This window comes from Diplotaxodon limnothrissa, linkage group LG12 (assembly GCF_057381915.1).
Source record: "Diplotaxodon limnothrissa isolate DT_005_m linkage group LG12, D_limnothrissa_male_GT1.1, whole genome shotgun sequence".
Classification (NCBI taxonomy): domain Eukaryota; kingdom Metazoa; phylum Chordata; class Actinopteri; order Cichliformes; family Cichlidae; genus Diplotaxodon; species Diplotaxodon limnothrissa.
The window spans coordinates 22,033,879-22,052,582 of record NC_140607.1 but is presented as its reverse complement, the minus strand read 5'-3'; the positions used below and the strand labels follow the sequence as shown (position 1 = coordinate 22,052,582).

General features: G+C 41.4%; 1 protein-coding gene across 1 annotated transcript; it reads left to right on the top strand.

Moving 5' to 3' along the window:
• The first annotated feature begins 1,175 nt into the window (after window positions 1-1,175).
• Window positions 1,176-15,753, top strand: LOC146621310 (leucine-rich repeat-containing protein 43-like). Its single transcript, XM_085368318.1, has 12 exons — window positions 1,176-1,262; window positions 1,339-1,551; window positions 1,988-2,098; window positions 3,836-3,978; window positions 7,109-7,347; window positions 7,470-7,633; window positions 9,285-9,423; window positions 9,831-9,973; window positions 13,746-13,835; window positions 14,937-15,149; window positions 15,322-15,403; window positions 15,614-15,753. Exons 1-12 carry the CDS (start codon window positions 1,176-1,178, stop codon window positions 15,751-15,753), a joined length of 1,764 nt encoding a protein of 587 aa, XP_085224444.1.
• The last annotated feature ends 2,951 nt before the right edge of the window (window positions 15,754-18,704 follow it).

Below are 18,704 nucleotides of genomic sequence, written 5' to 3'. Positions count from 1 at the left end.
TGTCAGTTGTATTTAGCAGCATTTTAGAGAAAATCTGACTATCTTCCTTTAAATCGACTCCTAGTAGCGAATGACCCCAAATAATTCACTTATTGTTTTTTTATGAAGTGTTCTTTTCCTTTTTTTTCAGGAGTCCAAATAACTTTTGTTTTCTATAAAAGTAACATCTTTAATTTGCCAGTGAGGTAATGATCACTCAGTCCAGTAGTCATGTTATAGTCATACCCATTATAATAACCTCTTTATTAAAGCATTACATTCATTTAACAAAGCTAGAAAGTTATCATACAATCATTATTTGATGAGGGTGGCCTGTAAATAACTATCAAAGTAAAAGTCCTTTGTGGAAATAACACTATATTAAGGCCAATACGTTCTAATTCAATACAGTTTGTCCACTGGATTACATTACTGCGAATACCCTAGTCCATAAAAACCATAATCCCTTCACCTTTTGCAACTCCACTCTCTTCTGTAGATGTTGTAGCCAACCACATTTAGTGCAGCAGAGCCATAATTTGTAGGAGAAAGTCAGTTCAGTTATTGAGAGCAAAAAAGAAAGACAGAATAGTAGTTGGGTGTAAATAAGATAAAAACCCACAACATGCATGCAGGGGATGATGGAAAACTATAGTCAGGAAGAATAAAGAAGAATCAAGACAGGCAAAGAATAAAAGTTAAAATTTATTGATTAAAAACAGATGAATAGTGATGATTTAGGAAGTATGGCAAAGTCGTCAGGTGAATGACCTTCAGTCGGCTTTTCTGTCCACTTCCAAACACAAATCCTTTCTACTAAGGCAAAGGTCATCTCACCACAGAGACAACAGGTAAGGCCAAAGAATCACTCACAACAAAGAATCACCAAGCTTCATCAGAGAAGAACAGCCGTCATTTTATTCAGTTAATGTGTTTGATTTTTAATGGTTAGTAAAACAGAGGACTTCAGAGCCATTCATGCCGAACTCCCTCCTAATGTTTCACAGGGTAGCTGCATGGAGCCCCAGGTGTTGCCAGGCAACCCTACAGGCATTTGTAAACAAAGAGCAGAAGTCCTTTTCTTCTGACAGACAGACCAAAGACTGACCATGAATGCACGAACTACACTAGCTACAGTGGGACCGTGGTGTAAATCCGCCTAAATGTGATGAAGTTACACAGTGACTAAGTCAGCCATGAGCTCAAGCACACTGTCTGCTGTGATAGAGAAGCTGATTCGCAGCCTATGTCTGAATGACTTTCCCGGTGGAAATGGCACATGGGTAAGTATCTAAAACACTGACTTGTCTATAAATACTTTAGAGTCTAAGACATTAAAAACATGGATTCAATCTGCAGAGAAACACCAAAGGGAGTGCGGAGCGAGCAGAGATGGAGTCCACGGATGCTCTCCTGGATCTGCTGAGCTGCCCTCATTCTCCATGGCGCCATGATGCAATGTGGAGCCCTCAAGCTTTGCCTCTCAGACAGCTGGCTGTGCTCACACCTGAACGCCTCCACGCCCCCTTCATTTACAACTACTTCACTTCACTTCGTATTGTTGACAGAGACGTGAGTAGGCCTCTCATTAGGAGTGCACCTGTGTTCACTGATAGCCTTTGGCAACAGTCATTGATCAGTCTATGATCCACAGTCATTCAGAATAAAACATTTTGTACCCCAGATTGAGAAGGAACCATATGAGTATCTTCACTGACTGTGATGTGCAACATAAAAAGTAATAATTTTAATACAACTCAAAAAACAACAGTTGAAAAAGAAAAAGAGTTTTGTAATATGAAGGGTTATTGGGGGTGAATTTTATATTTGTCCCAATGTTAAACTGCTGTCAGTTTGTCTAATGTTTCTTCGCCACAGATTAGCTCAAAGCTACCAGTTTGCCTCGGATGACTCCTCACCCCACTATTTATCATAGCACGGATTTATTTAATGTTTGATGCTTTTACACATTTGTAAAGGTTTATCTTCTGTCTGTCTGCGTGTTCAGGTAACAGCCATTGACGATGGCCTGTTGAAGTTCTCAAAGCTGGAGGAGCTGGTGCTGAGTGCTAACAAAATCTCAGAAGTACCCACAGTACACCTTCCCCGCACTTTAAAGGCAAGTCCCAGTCCTGCTTCAGCTTGAATTTGCAGCTCTTAACAGATTAAGTGTAGACAGCATTGTTATCATTTAAATGTGATTCATGATTCACCAAAAAACACTATAGCTGTCCCTTTGTGCATCATCAAAGACGACACCCTTGCTTTCGGATTTACCCATGAGATCTGCCTTAGTTGAAGCCTTTAAGCTCAGTTGAATGAAGTTTGCAAAGCCCTCTGGAGAAAAGTTTTATGGTTAGATGAGACAAAGACTGAGCTATTGAGTTTGGGAGAATCAAGGTGAGCTTTCAAATCTGAGAACACTGTACCAGCTATCAAGCATGGCGGCGGTTGCATCATGCTCTGTTTTGCTGCCATTTATATTGTCACATTGCAACACATGCAAGTGGATAGAATAATGGAGGAGGAGGACTACCTCTAAATCTTTCAACTTCACCTCAAATCAACAGCTACATGGTTGAAAGTTGGACACATTTGGCAGTCCCAGCAGGACAATAATCCCAAACAAACTGGTTTTGGAATGGACACAGTAGGCTAACATTAAACTTCCCTTAATGACCTTCCCAAAGTCTGGTTAAAAGTTGGGTCTGTGCCAGCAAAATCAACCAGTTTGAACTCGAACAATTCTGCCAAGAAGAGTGGTCAAATATCCAGCCAGGCTACCAATAGTGTCTCATCCAGGTGCAACTTGCTAAGGGGCGTTTAACCAAATATTAGTGGGGGTGTGTGTAAAAGTCTGAGCCTCTGTGTACATGTTTACCCTGTGTGAAGACGAAATCCAAAATAAATTCAAACTTCTGCACTCAATTCTTGTTTTTTAAAGTCATTAAAGACATGTGTGCTGTAAAAACTTTAAACCACGGAAAAATAACAGTTCAAATTAGCACTAAACCCATGATGACTGTGTGTAAATTCTGAACACAAGCGTCTGTGGGAAAGTGGTTTTAACGTGTTGATGCACTGAGAGCTTAGCCCAGCACAGTCTGGCAGTGGCGGCCTGAACGAGGGGTGCGTAGAGTCATCTGCAAATCCAGCCACACTGCTGGCTTTGCAGATGCAGTGAGAATCAGATTCAGATTCTGTGATGGAGGAAAGAGCTTCTCAGCTGTTCTCACTCTCTGCCACACAGTCTCTCAATCTGATTTTGTGCAGTTTCACTATCATATACCGATGCAGCTGCTCTGGATGGTCTTGATAGTCCCTCAGTAGGAATGTGGTGAGGATGGGAGGTGGGATGTAGGCTTTCCTCAGTTTTTGCAGAAAGTAGACATCCTGGCTATTGAGATGTTCAAGTTCTGCACCAGGCGAAGACCGAGGAATCTGATGCTCTTGACAACCACAGCCTAGATAACACGAGAAGGTGACGATGACAAGTGCTGCAACCAGTGTGCAGTGTCACACTTGCTCTTTTGCTTTCGCGTTCTCGCTCTTTGTTCCCTCTCTCTTTCACTCTTTTATCTCTCTTTGTCTCTTTCGTTCAGCGTGCACACAATAACGCATACATGCCAAGGACTGTGAAGCTTTAAAGTTTTGGGCTTTAATGCACAATCAGACTTATAGCTCAGCAGCTCAAGTCAATCAGTCCTTGGTGTTTATTTTGTTTGTTTCTTTTTCATTTTCAGATCTATGATGATGACGCCCAGCAGGCTTTTATCTGAAAGTTCAGAGAACATAGTGTAGCTGATGCTGCATGGAGATGAGTGAGTGACACATTTTGACCATGTTTCTTTCAAAGATTTTGGAGCTACGTGCAAACCGGCTTTCGTCTTTAGACAGCCTCACCAGCGGTGCTCCTCCTCCCCACCTGCAGTACCTCGGCCTCGGCTCAAACACTCTGGGTTCCCACAATGATGTCACTCATCTTACTGGAAGACAGTGGTTAGTTCATAATACACACCACACATGCACAGACACACACACATACACACAAACCGGAAGCTTTCTGGCATTTTAAGAAAACCAAACCAGGTCAAATCAAGCTTTCAAGTGCAATTGTGTACTTTCTAATCAGTCAGCAGGTGACATTACTTCATTGCAGGTTGCTTTTATGTGGATTTACTTCTCTTTCACACCTGTGTGTCATACTTGCACTGATCAAACTGAAGCAATATCAGCTGGTTTGCTGCTAAAGTGGCCACCAGAGACTAAAACACACCCTGTTGGGAGTAAAATCTTTTCATCTCACCCACAAAACTGTGAGGAAAAAACAGAGCTTTCACAGTTTACAGAATTATAATACCAGAGGGGAATACAGGTCTGATGATGTCTGTGTCTGTTGCAATCAAAAGGAAGTATTACAGCTTCATGTTAGAGCTCTGAGGCTTCTGCTCTTAATCATCACTTAACCAGAACTGCAGACATCTACAAACCCGTCAGGATTTTTCAGAACAGGAAGTGTTAAACATCTTGTGAAAACAGGAGTATAATGGCTCGTACAGGGGAGAGAGGAGCCTTGTTGAGCAGCTTTTGGATGGACTTCTTTTGTCCTCCACTTGTCCAGTTCCCTCAAGATTTTTTAAGGACACACTGCACACAGTGCCCATAAATGTCATGTTTTTGGCTTGTAGCTCGTTGGAAATCGTCTCATTGGTGCAAAAATACTATTTTATGCCTACCAAACTATGTTATGTTATATGTTGGGTGTAGTCTATGTCATTTTCACCAATTCAGTTAATAAAATGGGAACAAGTGGTGTGTTTTTATTTTATTCATAGGTCAAACAAAAAAACAAGCAAAAAAAACCCCAAAAACAAAAAACACAACAAAAACTTTACTTTGAAAATGGACAATGACAAGAAGTGGACTGAAAACGAGTGAAAAACAAACAAAACACTTTAGAAAGCCTGGAAAACGAATGCTCAACACCAATTAAAAAATAGCTTGGCTCCTTGGAAGCAAAAATATAGAGAAGACTTTTACACAGTATTTTACAAATCTACAAAAATGTGATTTGAACGTTGAGTGAACCATGGAAATTCATGAAGTGTCTTGATAGAGTGTCGGGTGAGCTGCTTCTGTGCACCTTTAGTTTTTTCAAGATCAAGATCAACCCCCTTCAACCTGATAGCTGTGAAGGCCACAGCATTCGAATGATATCACGGCCTATGAATGACCGGCTCATATCAGGAAAATCCCAGCAGAAATTTACCATCGTAATGCAAAAATGATCAGTCAGAACAGCATCGTCATGATTTGCAGTGAATTTTATCTCCATTGGTGGGCGGCTGGATCCCCGTTGGTACACATGCACACACAGTTTGTGATTTTAAGGGTAACTTTCCAAGTGTGACCACTGACTGAGGGTATTTTAGAGCCTGAGATTGTCTCAAAAAGACACAGTTGCATTGATGTTTATAGTTTGAAACACTAGAGGACCAAACATACAGCTTTGATTTTATTTCTTTTTTGGAGTTACGTTGATCAGGTGCCTTCTGTGGCCCCCTTGGTCCATTCACTGAGACGGTGTCCCACATTTCGAATGGCGTTCAGTTTTGAAACTCAACTCTGTGAGAGAGACAGACGCAATGTTTCTGTTACGCAGTGAACTTTATCAGTAAAAGTTGGACTTGTCTTGGCTGTCATCATGGGTTTCCTGCAGGTTAACCTGACACCGCCCTTTGCTGCCTACGCTACACCCAAAGATTGCAGCTCACAACTGATAAACACCACATAAGAAAAAATTAGAAGGAAACGCAGCTACATCAGTCAAGACCGGGAAACTTTAAGTAACTGGCTTAAACTAGTCAAAAGGGTTTTTACAAGTGCTCATCAGTCATTTGTGTGCCATACAATGAAACTGTCATTGGTTGCATCCCAACTGAAACCTCAGCATTAACAACCAGAACAGCAAAAAGGAAGGAAATAAAAACAGGCATGACATCATAGACGGAGGAAAAAACAGGTTTAAAAAAAGAAAAAAGAAAGAAAAGAAAATCAAAATTTTAAAAGAGATTTTAAAGGCGATTTAAGTGAATCTGGGATGTCGCGGGAGGAGATTTGCATTGTGGATGCAGAATGAGATTATTACATCTGGATCTTAAATGACTGGCACACACACTGTAGCTGACATTTAGCGATAACTGTGATAACAGCCTACAAGGATGCTGTGTCATAGCCGTTCGCAGTTGACTTGATTTTGATTTCCCAGATAAATTTCTTTGAAATTCATGACTAAATAAAGCATATTTTGAATATGACTGACGTGTTTAGATCAGGGATGTCAAACTCCTTTTATAGTGTGGGCCACATACATTTTGAACTTAATTAAGTGGGTCGAATTGGTGAAACTCAGCCTGTATTTATATTTACTGTGAGCCCAGTGTAAAAAAAAAAGATCAATTTTTTGATCTTTTTTTATGTTTGACACCCCTGGTCTAGAGAAACTGTAACTATTTTAGACACGGACGGATTCGTGTCAGTGCGACCCTGGGTGGAAATTACACTCAGGGATGAGGAGTAATGGCTCCTGCGTTTCTGTGAAAAACTATTTTGTGCTCCTCAGTTTCACTATGTATATACATTCCCTGGCCACTTTATTAGGCACACCATTTCAGCTGCTCATGAGCGCAAATATCTAATTAGCCATTCACGATGTAGCAATACAGTGTGTTTAGGCATGTATGAAACTGAGTATCAGAATGAGGAAGAAGGATGATTTAAGTGAGTTTGGATGACAGCTGTTGATCTTCAGGGATTTCCCAGAACCATCTCTATGAGTTATAGAGAACAGGTTGAAATAGAGAAAGTATCCAGTGTGTGTGTGTGTGTGTGTGTGTGTGTGTGTGTGTGTGTGTGTCTGTGTGTCTGTGTGGTGTGAGGTATTTTATTGGCACACTTTGGCCCTCTTAGTACGAACTGAGCATCGTTTAAATATCATAACCTATCTGAGTATTATCCATCCCATGAAGATGGATGGAAGATGTGTTAAAACACAGTTAATAGCTGCATGGATCACAAGTTGTCTCATACACATCTGTCCTGTAAAGCCAGCACCTCTGTCTGTCCTCAGGCCACAGCTGGTGTGTCTGGACCTCAGCGACTGTGGGTTTCAGGACCAGCCAGCTCTGCTAAATGGCTTGAGCACCCTGCCTTGCCTCAGGACGCTGCTGCTGGAGGGAAATCCTTTCACGCTTGCATCTTCATACCCAGGACTGACTGTGGACAGCCTCCCGCAGCTTTCCTGTCTGGACACCTCATGGATTTCCCCGGAGGAGAGGATTCGCTTTAGGGGCTTGGCCAAGATGAGTGGTGAGTGTGTAAGCTGCCCTATGAGCCCTGTGAGCGAGGGCCCCAGATTTCTATATAATTTTAATGCACACTGAGCATGTGCTTACAGGTCATAACATCAGAATACTTTTTACTTTGCACAGGCCTGGCAGTAGGCATAGCGTCACCCACAGTGAGCGTGGGCAGGATGATGGGAATTCCAGATCCTCGGATGACTGTGGATGACAAAGCTCCCGTTTTCCCTGTGGCCAGCTACCACTATTTTATCACCTACGAGTTCCTGAGGCATCAGACACCTGCTCACTCTGTGACGTATCCTTCCCACACATTTTTAGCATAGCTACAAGTTTAAATGTTTTTAAATGTTTTGGGCCTCATTCTAATATGGTTTTAAGCATTTAAGCTTTGGACGTACAATTGTCAGAATAAAGAGTGCAATTTAGTCAAACAACATATTTCCTTCCTGTGTTAAAAGATAAAGCTACCCACACGCTGATAAGTTCGTCATTTGTTGTTTCCACCTTGGTTACGCAATCTCTCTACTACACACTACATCTTCACATCTTTCTTCTTCTTCTTTATTAAAATTTTACTACAAATTGAGGTTTGTGGGGGTTTTTAACCTCACCTTTCTTTTGTTGCACGTGATTAATGTATTTACTTCACTGCTGTAACTAAATTAAGAGCAACAAGCAGCAACAAAATCCTTCTAAAATCTCTATCTAGCAATTTACCGGCAATCTTAAGATTTGCTTTAAATTTCTAAATATCTTTTAATGCAACTGTATCTAATGTATTACATTAGATACAGTTATAAACCCTGTTTAACTTTAACAGGCCAACAAAGTTTTGCTTGCATTTACAGAAAAAGGTGAACGAGTCATGGTGAAACATAGACATAATATTTAATCCCACATTGGGGAAATTCACTTATTACAGCAGCACAAATGTGAAATTGAGATATTATATATTAGAAAACTAAAAATAGAAAAAATTAATAAGAAAAATCGTGTAACGGCTATTACATGCAGTAAAATGCAACAAGATTTTTTGTACAGTTCAGTGAGAGTGAAGGAGAAATATTGTTAGTATTAATTTTACATGGCATGAGTAATATTTTTATGTTATTATAATACAGTATATATACATATGTGTGTGAGTGTGTACCTGTTTAGACATCTTTGTGGGGACCAAAATCTCGCCCACATTTTAAGTCTTCAGACTTAAAATGTGGTTTTAGTGTCAGGGTTACAATTAGGTTATGGTTAGGGTAAGGGTAAGGGTTAGGCATTCGTTTTTGATGGTTAGGGTAAGGGTAAGCGGCATGGGTAAGTACATGAGTACACACGTGCCATAGGACACATTTACAGTGCAGTAATGTTTAAAAAAATGTTGCATTTACTGACAAGGTTTGGGAGCATTAATAGTTTTCTTTTTTTATACTTCTTTAATATGTAAATGTATTTATTCTTCTAAAATGGCAACTGCTTGTTTTTCTACTACACATCTGTCAGATCTGATGACTTTGTGGCCATTGACTGATTGACTCAGTAGCCACTTTATTAGGTATAGCTGTATGTTAATGCAAAAATCTAATTAGCCAGTCACACAGCAGCAACTCAAAACAACCCGCTGACGTTGACACTGAGCACCAGAACGGGGAATAACTATTTCACACACTGCTGATCTACTAGGATTCTAACACACAACCATCTCATACAGACAATGCTCTAATCGCTGGAGAGATTGTAACTCCACTTTCTATGTTGTAGACAGCAACAAGTCTTTAACGTCACAAAAACACAATACACAAGCCACACACTTCAGTCAAAAAGGAAAACGAGCACATCATTTCCTAAATTTAAGCACACAACTGGGAGGAAAAAGGACTCAGAGTACCACAGAAGTAAAATTATCCCATTACTCCAAATTGAAATTGATTTTCTTTTTTTTTACAGAAACTTGACACTGAGACAAAATCTGACACAAGATCTGTGACTGAAGGCCAACGATCAAACGAGAACGGCGAAAAACAGACGTCCAAACAAGATGGCGGCATTCTGAACTCAGAGAAACCCAGTTGTGGCAACACATGTGGTAATAACACTTATCTCATCTGACCTGTGTGTCTTTGACGTAAACGTCTGACTGCAGATGAAGCACAGCAGACACTGTGACAGCTTTTTGTACAGACACTTTGATTTCTTAAACTTGGTGATGTGTCCTGTTCAAATGAGAGAATTTTTCTCTTATAAAGTTTGTGGAATTTACACAAGTGCTTTAAAGGAAACTACAGTCAGATCAGCCGATGAAGAGCTGTATGCCTACATAACCTGAAACCAAATGACGAACCTGATCTTTTATCGCCTTCATCAGGTGTCAAAGGCACTGATGAGCAGCCAGTTTATATCTGGTTTACTTGTGTGTTTTCTTTTACTGCAGTGTGTAGTCATAACAATTCAAAAGCTGGACTTTTTTGTATGTTTTTCTTATTTACTCCTTAGAAGTGTTAAGGCACAGCACGTCCAAGCTGTCGTGGTCAGAGAGCATGGACTTCGGTGACACGCAAACCCACACTGTGAGCGCTCTGGGAGATTTAAAGAAATTCCTCAATCGGGGACTGCGTTTATGCTTAGAGGAAGAAAAGGTACAGAAAGTCAGGTTTGATAGGGTGTGTGATTGCTCAGGCCTGCAGCCAAATTTTTCTGATTCACTGAAACCTGAAATGACTCAAAGGCACTTTGAAGAAGTTAAAGTGCTTCATTGGGGTCATCTTGAATTCAAAGACACACAAAAATCAAAGTGAAAAAATGATCACTTTCTGGAAAAGGGTGGAGTGCCCACTCCGGGTCAGGGACGAGACCCTGAGTTTAAGTATCTCGGGGTCTTGTTCACAAGTGATGGGAGAAGGGAGCGAGAGATCGACAGACGGATTGGTGCAGCGGCTGCAGTGATGCGGACGCTGTACTGGGCTGTTGTGGTGAAGAGAGAGCTGAGTGTGAAAGCAAAGCTCTCAATTTACCGGTTGATGTACGCCCCTACCCTCACTTATGGTCAGGATCTGTGGGTAGTGACTGAAAGAACGAGATCGTGGATACAAGCGGCAGAAATGAGCTTCCTCCGAAGGGTGGCTGGCCTCTCCCTTAGAGATAGGGTGAGAAGTTCGGCCATTTAGGAGGGGCTCAGAGTTGAGCCGCTGCTCCTCAACATTGAACGGAACCAGCTGAGGTGGTTCGGGCATCTGACAAGGATGCCTCCTGGGCGAGGCCTCCTGGGCGAGGTCTTCCAGGGATGTCCCACCGGGAGGAGGCCCTGGGGCAGGACACACTGGGTAGATTATATATCTCGGCTGGCCTGGGAACGCCTTGGTGTTCCCCCGGATAAGCTGGATGAGGTGGCTGGGGAGAGGGAGGTCTGGGCTTCTCTGCTTGGGCTGCTGCCCCTGCGACCCGGCCCCGGATAAGCGGAAGAAAATGGACGGATGGAAAAAATGATGCTGCAGGCTCGTCCGTTTTGCCAAACTTTCAATGCAGCAACTCAGAATGGTCTGTATGACCCCATGTGGTAGTATACACTAGGGGTGCAACGATATTCGTATCGATATTGAACCGTTCGATACAGTGCTTTCGGTTCGGTACGCATATGTATCGAACAATACAACATTTGTAATTTATTTTATCAACTTTCCTTCTGACGATGCTGCCTGTGTTGAGCGCTCAGTGAATCTGCGTTCGACTACTCCGCCTAGGCTGCACTGTCGAGCGCAGATCCACTGAGCGCTCAACACAGACAGCATAGTCAGAAGGAAGAGCGCAGGGCAAGCTAGCGAGACAGAAGTTAAGCTCTCCTTGCAAGATGGACCTCCCCCACTCTCATTCAGATCTGGCGTTTGGAATTATTTTGGTTTTCATGTGAGGTATGACCCTGAAGGTAAGCGAGTCATGGACTAAAGTAAAACAGTATGTTGGATGTGCCACGCAATGCTTAATTACATGGGTGGGAACTAGTGTGTTAGCGCAGTTAGCTCGTTAACGTGTTGGCCGTCTAGCCCCATGCACGGGGCGATCGGCGGTAGCTCGTTAACGGAGATTTGCCGTGTTGTGGCGTTAAGGTCATTTCAACGAGATTAACCTGAAAGCACTAGTGGGAACACAACGAATATGACTGCACATTTACGCCGACATCATCCTAGTGCAAAGACAAAAACAACAAGCATGCTACTAACTTTAGCCGAGTCATTTAGACAGCTGTTAGCACATGATTCTCCTTATGCTGCTGAGAATATAGCCCAGAAGAAGCGGATAGTATAGCTTTTATTTTGGAAAGAGCCATTTCTCTGTAATAAACTCTCTTTTCCAAAGATGAGTGATTCCTCAATCAGATACAGGGCTTGCAAAATCGCTAGCCCGACGTCCTGGGGCTAGCGATTTTTTCAGTCGGGCTACCAAAATCTATCTCTTCCCTGCCCGTCGCTATTGTAGGAAGGAAAAATATATGTCAATGCTTTTGCATTCTTTCAGAAATGTAGCTGGGTAATTATGTCATTGGCATCGGTGAGCCACTGTCAATATGTGACATATTGAAGTCGCGTTTGAATTTGCGCTTGTTTTTTTGCTTTCACTTTGCAATCGTGCGAACTGTGTATAGAGAGCGACAGCACTGATCTGTGAGTGATGATAATTTGTGCACCAATTCCTCTGACATCTCTTATTAATCGTTAGCTTACTATGCAAACATGACAAGTGAAATCTCCCGCAGCAAGCTTAAACATGTGAGGTTGATCGCGCAGAGAATCGCTGAGCTTATGTGAGTCGTGTGTAAAAGCAGCAGTATATATATTTTAGTTCTGCTGAGCCAAATAAGACAGGTCAGGGTGAAGAAGTGACAGCCAAAGAAAAGCTTACCACAAAACGGAGAAGTTATGACAAATCAGACTATAAGGCAAAAAGAAAGTGCAGCTTTATGGTTTCATGGACAAAAGAATTTCTGTTGCTGCGATATGACGAGCTAAATAACCAGGGCTGCACATAAGTGGTCCGCAGGTGCGCATTCGCTGTCAAAATAAAAAACACGCACAAGGGTTAGGGTTAAATTTAAAAACTGTACTTTTGAGTTAAAATATATATTTATAATTTTAATAAATGACAAATTAAAAAGGCATGAACATTTTTTTTGTATCGAAAAAATATCGAACCGTGACACCAAAGTATCGAACCGAACCGAACCGTGAATTTTGTGTATCGTTGCACCCCTAGTATGCACGTAATGTGACGATGGATGAGGTCCTGCGGATCTAATCCCAGATCTGGACCAGGGTATCACTCTTGGACAGTCTGAGGTGCAACCTGGTTAGATGGACTACCCCTCCATGGGTATACCTCCCCAGACAATCACTGGGTCACCACCAAACCGGTCATGCTGAAGGATGTTACAGGCAGCTTAAGGTTCACCTCAGCCTCTCCTGACCCTTTCATGTCTGTCACATGTGCTCAGGGTGAACCGGCTCTCATTTGTGAAAAGTGGTGGACCTGCCAGTTCTGGTATTCTGTAGCTAAGAGCCAGACAGTGAGCACAGCGCCTACTAAATGACATTGTCCTCAGGCCACCCTCATGAAGTCTGTTGAAGTCTGAGGTCATTTTGTAGCTGTGGCAGAGCTTATCTTGTTCCTCTGTGCGCACTAGGGTAGATAACGGTACTGTTGATGGCTTAAGGACCTTCTACGGCCCTGTCCCGCTCTACTAGAGTAAGTGTCTGTCTCCTGGAATCTCGTCCATGCTATTGAGACAGTCCTGGTCCAGGTGTTACCTCCTACCACCAGCAGTGACACAGATCCTACTGCCAGCAACCTCCACCTGTAAAACCATTCGTGTTATGGGGTTGTCTTATTGTTCTCACTGTAGTGCACCTGTTGTTAATTTCATTAACACCAAAGCATCTGAAACTGTTTTAAAAAAAAACCCTCTGATACTAAACTGACCTGATCAATATCCCAGGAGTTTAATCGACTTGATGCTGCACTCTGATTAAAAAGAGTTCCAGTTGATGATAACCTTGGGCCTGTTCAGTACTAATGTTGTCTCTGTAAGCTTATTGATGAGGCTCTCCACAACAGTCACAGTTTATCATGTTGACCAAAATTATTTGGTTAAACCTAAAAATAAATATATTAGAAGCAGGAGACAATGAGCAGGTCACGAGCATGTGTACTCGTACTCAGGGTCTCAGCCCTCCTGAGAAATGGGTCATTTGGTAGCAAATCAAACACGCAGATGCAATAAGGGAGGAAGGCACCTTATCAGATTTAGCACATAGAACACCAGAAATATTCAATTTTATTTCTGAAGCAGACAATGAGCTGAAGATTTGTTGGCCACTGTGAGCCGCAAAATGAATCGAAACTCATAGTTTGTGGTTTTAGGTCCTGTCATGGCCTGCAGCTTCTGAAGAAGTCCCGCTGACCAAAGCCAACCAAACTGGAAAAGAGAAGAAAGGCAGGAGGGAGAAAGAAGTGAGTGTATCATGTAATACCATTGAACTGTAGGTACAGCCATCACCTAACTCACCGACTGCAGACACAATAATGAACTTATTTTCAGGGAAATCTTGCACCGTTGTGGAACGTGGAAGAAACTTTGTGATGTGGACAGATACTCTGATTTTTACGTCTGGGTTCAGTGTCGGAAGCTATGCTTTATTGCATACTGTATATTCCTTTCAACGCTGATGGTGCCTTTACTTCAGAGATGCAGGCTTTTGACGAGTGTCAGGGGTGATTTGTGCAACACTAGGCGAAAGCATATAAAGGTTCAAAAGTTCAAAATGGACCAAAAAGTGACCCTTGGGGAATCCCAAGAGCTGTTTCTGTTTGGTGCTTATCATAAATACTGAGAGATTAAAGGTATGCACATTTTTTCTGTTACGGTGGAGTGGGTGGAGATAAGTGTCAGGGAAATAGCAGTAAATCTAAAAAACAACTAAAAGGTTCATGTTTATATGTGGCACCTTCTTTTTTGCATAACAGACCTTTAACATGCACTTGATGGTACAGGGAACTGTGATCTCAGATGAATATTTCTGGAGGTGTTCCTGAGTCCATGGAGGGATTTCTGTGACATGTTTTTAATGCAGTGCTGCCTGACGATCCAACGATCTCTTGCGTAAGGAGATTCCTCCAGATTATCTGAATCTGTTGATTTGATTATTCTGAAATCATTTATAGATGCAGTTTTTTGCAGGTTGGTGAACCTCTGCCCATTTAAGTTCTGTGTAACTTTCCCTCTATAAGATTATATCCAATCATGTTACTGACCAGTTGCCAGTAAACCTAGTTGTAATAGTCACTTACTTTTTCAGGTTTTTGTTGCTCCCGTGCCAACTTTTTAAAGATGTGTTGCTGCCAATAAAAATATTAACTCACTCACTTTAAACACTTTCTGTGTCCTGTGGTGGATAAAATTTGGGTTTATGGATTCTGGTTTTATTTTATTTATTTTAATTTTTTTTAGAAATGGGGTTGTAATCAACCGAAACATAATAACTGCTTGGAAAGCCTCAATGGGACTGTATATAAACAGAAAGTTATTTAATGTCAATGGTCTCTTCTTTCTAGTCTCCAGTTAAATCTGATTTCACCAAGTCTAAAGACAAAAATAAAAAATCTGTATCTGAGCTGGTCCAAGATGCCCCGATCAGACGAATCCTTGGCTCCGTGCACATCCCCCTGCAAAGCCTGGTCAGAGGAGGCCAGCAGGTTAAAGTCCTCTGTGACTTTGGCATGCTGCACACAGACTCTGAGGTGGAAGCAACACAAACACATCAAAAGGCAAGTTTGCACATATGAGTTTATGTTTTGCTGAGATATTATTGCTGTTTTCTGGATGAGTTACATGGGACAAAGGTTAAAATAGGAAAATCCATCCAAAAGAGTAGCATTGTAGGAAAGGACACAAAAAACAAATTGACATGTCCGGGCTATTTTTTTCGTACATCTTTAGGATTTGGGAAGGAAAATCAAAGACGACAAGAAGGAGGACAAGGAAACAAAAGGGAGACAGCACAATGCAGCATCGTCAAAAGGTTAGCGAGAAGACTGCTTCATGACAAAATGGCTTTGACATACATAAGACAGGATAAAAGCACTAGACCACTTTGAGAGTCAGAGCAGCTGTAGATGCTGTGGTCTGTGTCTAGGAGAGGATATTAAGAAAGAAGGCAAAGAATGAAATTGCATCATTAGTCAGTGAGCTTTTCTTTTTCCGTCTCTGTAATCCTGCGTGATTTCGGCAGATAAAGAGAAGAAGTCACTTGAGGTGCACGACTCAATAACCAGCCAACAGGAACCGGTGATTGTGGAGCTGATTGTGGAGCTGAAGAAATGGCAGACTGCATCTGAAGCTCACCACTTCCTCCTGCCACAAACCTCCTAAGGCAGACTGCTCTCCCCGGGGTCCGTTTGTCCTTCCTTCCTCATGACTGTTAACTGTGACTGTACCGTTGATTTAACTGCATAATAAATTTCTTGCCTCTGCAAAGTACCGCGTTACCAGGCTGCTGTATTTGCATCCTATGTGCATCCTATGTGCATGTTCTGTGTGCATTTAAGTGGACTGGAAAATGTCCGTACTTAGGGCTTATTCAGAACCTCAAATTAAATATCATACCCAACTTTGTGTTCATGTGACATGGAAAAACCACCCAGACTGACAGATTCCTTTTAACTACATGGAAGCTATTTTTTTTTTTTTACTTAAATCCACTCAGTGAATCACCATCTTGTGGTGGTGGAGGGGTTTGTGTGTCTCAGTGAGCCCAGGGGCTATGTTGCTGAGGGGTTTTTGCCCCAAAGCAAATTAGTCCTGTATGAAGGGCCAGACAAAGAGTGATTCAGAGGACCTCTGTAGAAGTAAAGAAATCAAGAGAACGAATTACTGTGCCCAAGATGGGGTTACCAGGGCCCCTGCCCTGGAGCCAGTCCTGAGGAGGGTGGTCAAGTGAGAGCGCCCTGGGCCCGTTGGACCCAGCCACTCCAGTAGGGTGGGTTCAGTGATGGAGAATGTCAGCACTGAACCCCATTAGAGCCTAACTTTTTATATTTTTTCAAGTGACAAAAAGCAGTTGTGGTAACTTTATTAAATTATTAAAGTGATTATCAAAGCTTAGATCACTGTCGAAAAAATAATGCCAAGCTTCATAACTTGTTCACTGTGTTTCAGAGAAAGGATGATAAATTATTTTATGTCTTTGACTTTTTGGAGTAACAACAAATATTTCCATCTTATCTCTTTTCACTTCTGAAAAGTTTCTAGAAAATTAATCAAGAATCTGACCCGTTAAACAAGTTAAATTGTGATCCTTGAAATGTCTCTGTGAAAGAATCATAATACATCACTGTTGACCTTCAGGTCATCAGTGACTTCAGTAAGAGCCGTTTCTGTGCTGTGGTTGGTTCTGATTGGTACTTATCAGAAATACTGACATTAAAAGTATGAATATTTTTTTTCAATTAGGGTTGAGTGGGTGGAGATGAGTGTCAGGGGTGAGTTCTGACAGAAGAATAGCAGCAACAGTGAAAAGGACTGTTTATAAGATGGTAGTGAGACCTGCTGTGATCTATGGTTTGGACATGACAGCCCTGACAAAATGGAATGATGAGACCAGGATGGACACATTAGGCTGAGTGGTTTGGAGACAAAATTAGAGGCAATGCTGAGTTGGTTTGGACTGAGTTGGTTTGAAGATTAGTGGTTACAATGGACAAAGGATGCTGAAGGTGGAACCGTCGGGCCAGAGGAAAGGAGGAAGACTACAGTAGAGGTTCATGGATGTAATGAAGGAGGACATGCAGGAGGTTGGTGTGACAGAGGAGTATATCACAGATCATAGCGCTTATAAAAGAGTCTTACAGCAAATATGAAGTCCTTATTAAAGGGGATTGATAATATAACTAGGTGTTAAAATATATTAAATAAAATAAGCCCGCCAGGCAAGTGCTCCAGATTTGGCTTCTGGAGCTTTCTAAGTGTGCCTCTATGAACACGTTTGCAGTCTATTAAACAATTCCCCCTGGTTTAGTACTCTGGTTTTGAAATGTATAAAATAAAGGTTTGCATATTTAGTGTACTGTAGTGTACAACAAGGTGGAAGGATTCAGGTGTGACACACAGATATTATTATGAAGGAATTGTGCACAAAGATGCTTCATTTACCCATAAACGTTTTATTTTTTAATACACCAATATTGAAAACATGTTGCGAGAAATGCCAAAGTGTTTCACCGTTTCATACAGAAATGATCTTCTAAGAAACTTTTTTTGGAAAGGCCATTATATATATATATATATATATATATATATATATATATATATATATATATAACAATTCTGTAACTGTAACTTCGGTCGTTGCTGTGCTTTTTGGAAGTCGAATTTCCCAGAGGAACCCACCCGAGGGATTAATAAAGTTCTATCTTATCTTATCTTATTACAGGAACTGAGAACTTATAAGCATCAAGTCCATTAATTAACAGTTTCTTTTATTCTTATCAATCTTCCTGTAGTCCTTTTCAAAGTCCATAAAAAAAGTTCCCTATTAAAGCCAAACAGCATTGCTTTTTGCTCCAACTCCATATCAGAGCAAGGAAACCTCTCCCTGTTACAAATTTACACTCATACTATCAAATCTTTAAGTACATAGCATTTCCAGGCATAAAAAATAAACTATAGCTCCCAGACTTTGCGCAAACGGACATTTGTTTTTCAATCAAGTCATTTACAGCTTCAAATAAACAACTTTTATGATATTATATTATCTCTGTAACCCCCTTACAAGCTGTGCAAACGGTGTTAACATACCGATAAATTAAATGATTTGAAGAAGACTGCTGCTTCTCCCAGAATGATACAGTGGGGCAAAAAAGTATTTAGTCAGCCACCGATTGTGCAAGTTCCCCCACTTAAAATGATGACAGAGGTCAGTAATTTGCACCAGAGGTACACTTCAACTGTGAGAGTCAGAATGTGAAAAAAAAAAATCCATGAATTCACATGGTAGGATTTGTAAAGAATTTATTTGTAAATTAGGGTGGAAAATAAGTATTTGGTCACCTCAAACAAGGAAAATCTCTGGCTCTCACAGACCTGTAACGTCTTCTGTAAGAAGCTTTTCTGTCCCCCACTCGTTACCTGTATGAATGGCACCTGTTTGAACTTATCATCTGTATAAAAGACACCTGTCCACAGCCTCAAACAGTCAGACTCCAAACTCCGCCATGGCCAAGACCAAAGAGCTTTCGAAGGACACCAGGAAAAGTATTGTAGACCTGCACCAGACTGGGAAGAGTGAATCTACAATAGGCAAGCAGCTTGGTGTGAAAAAATCA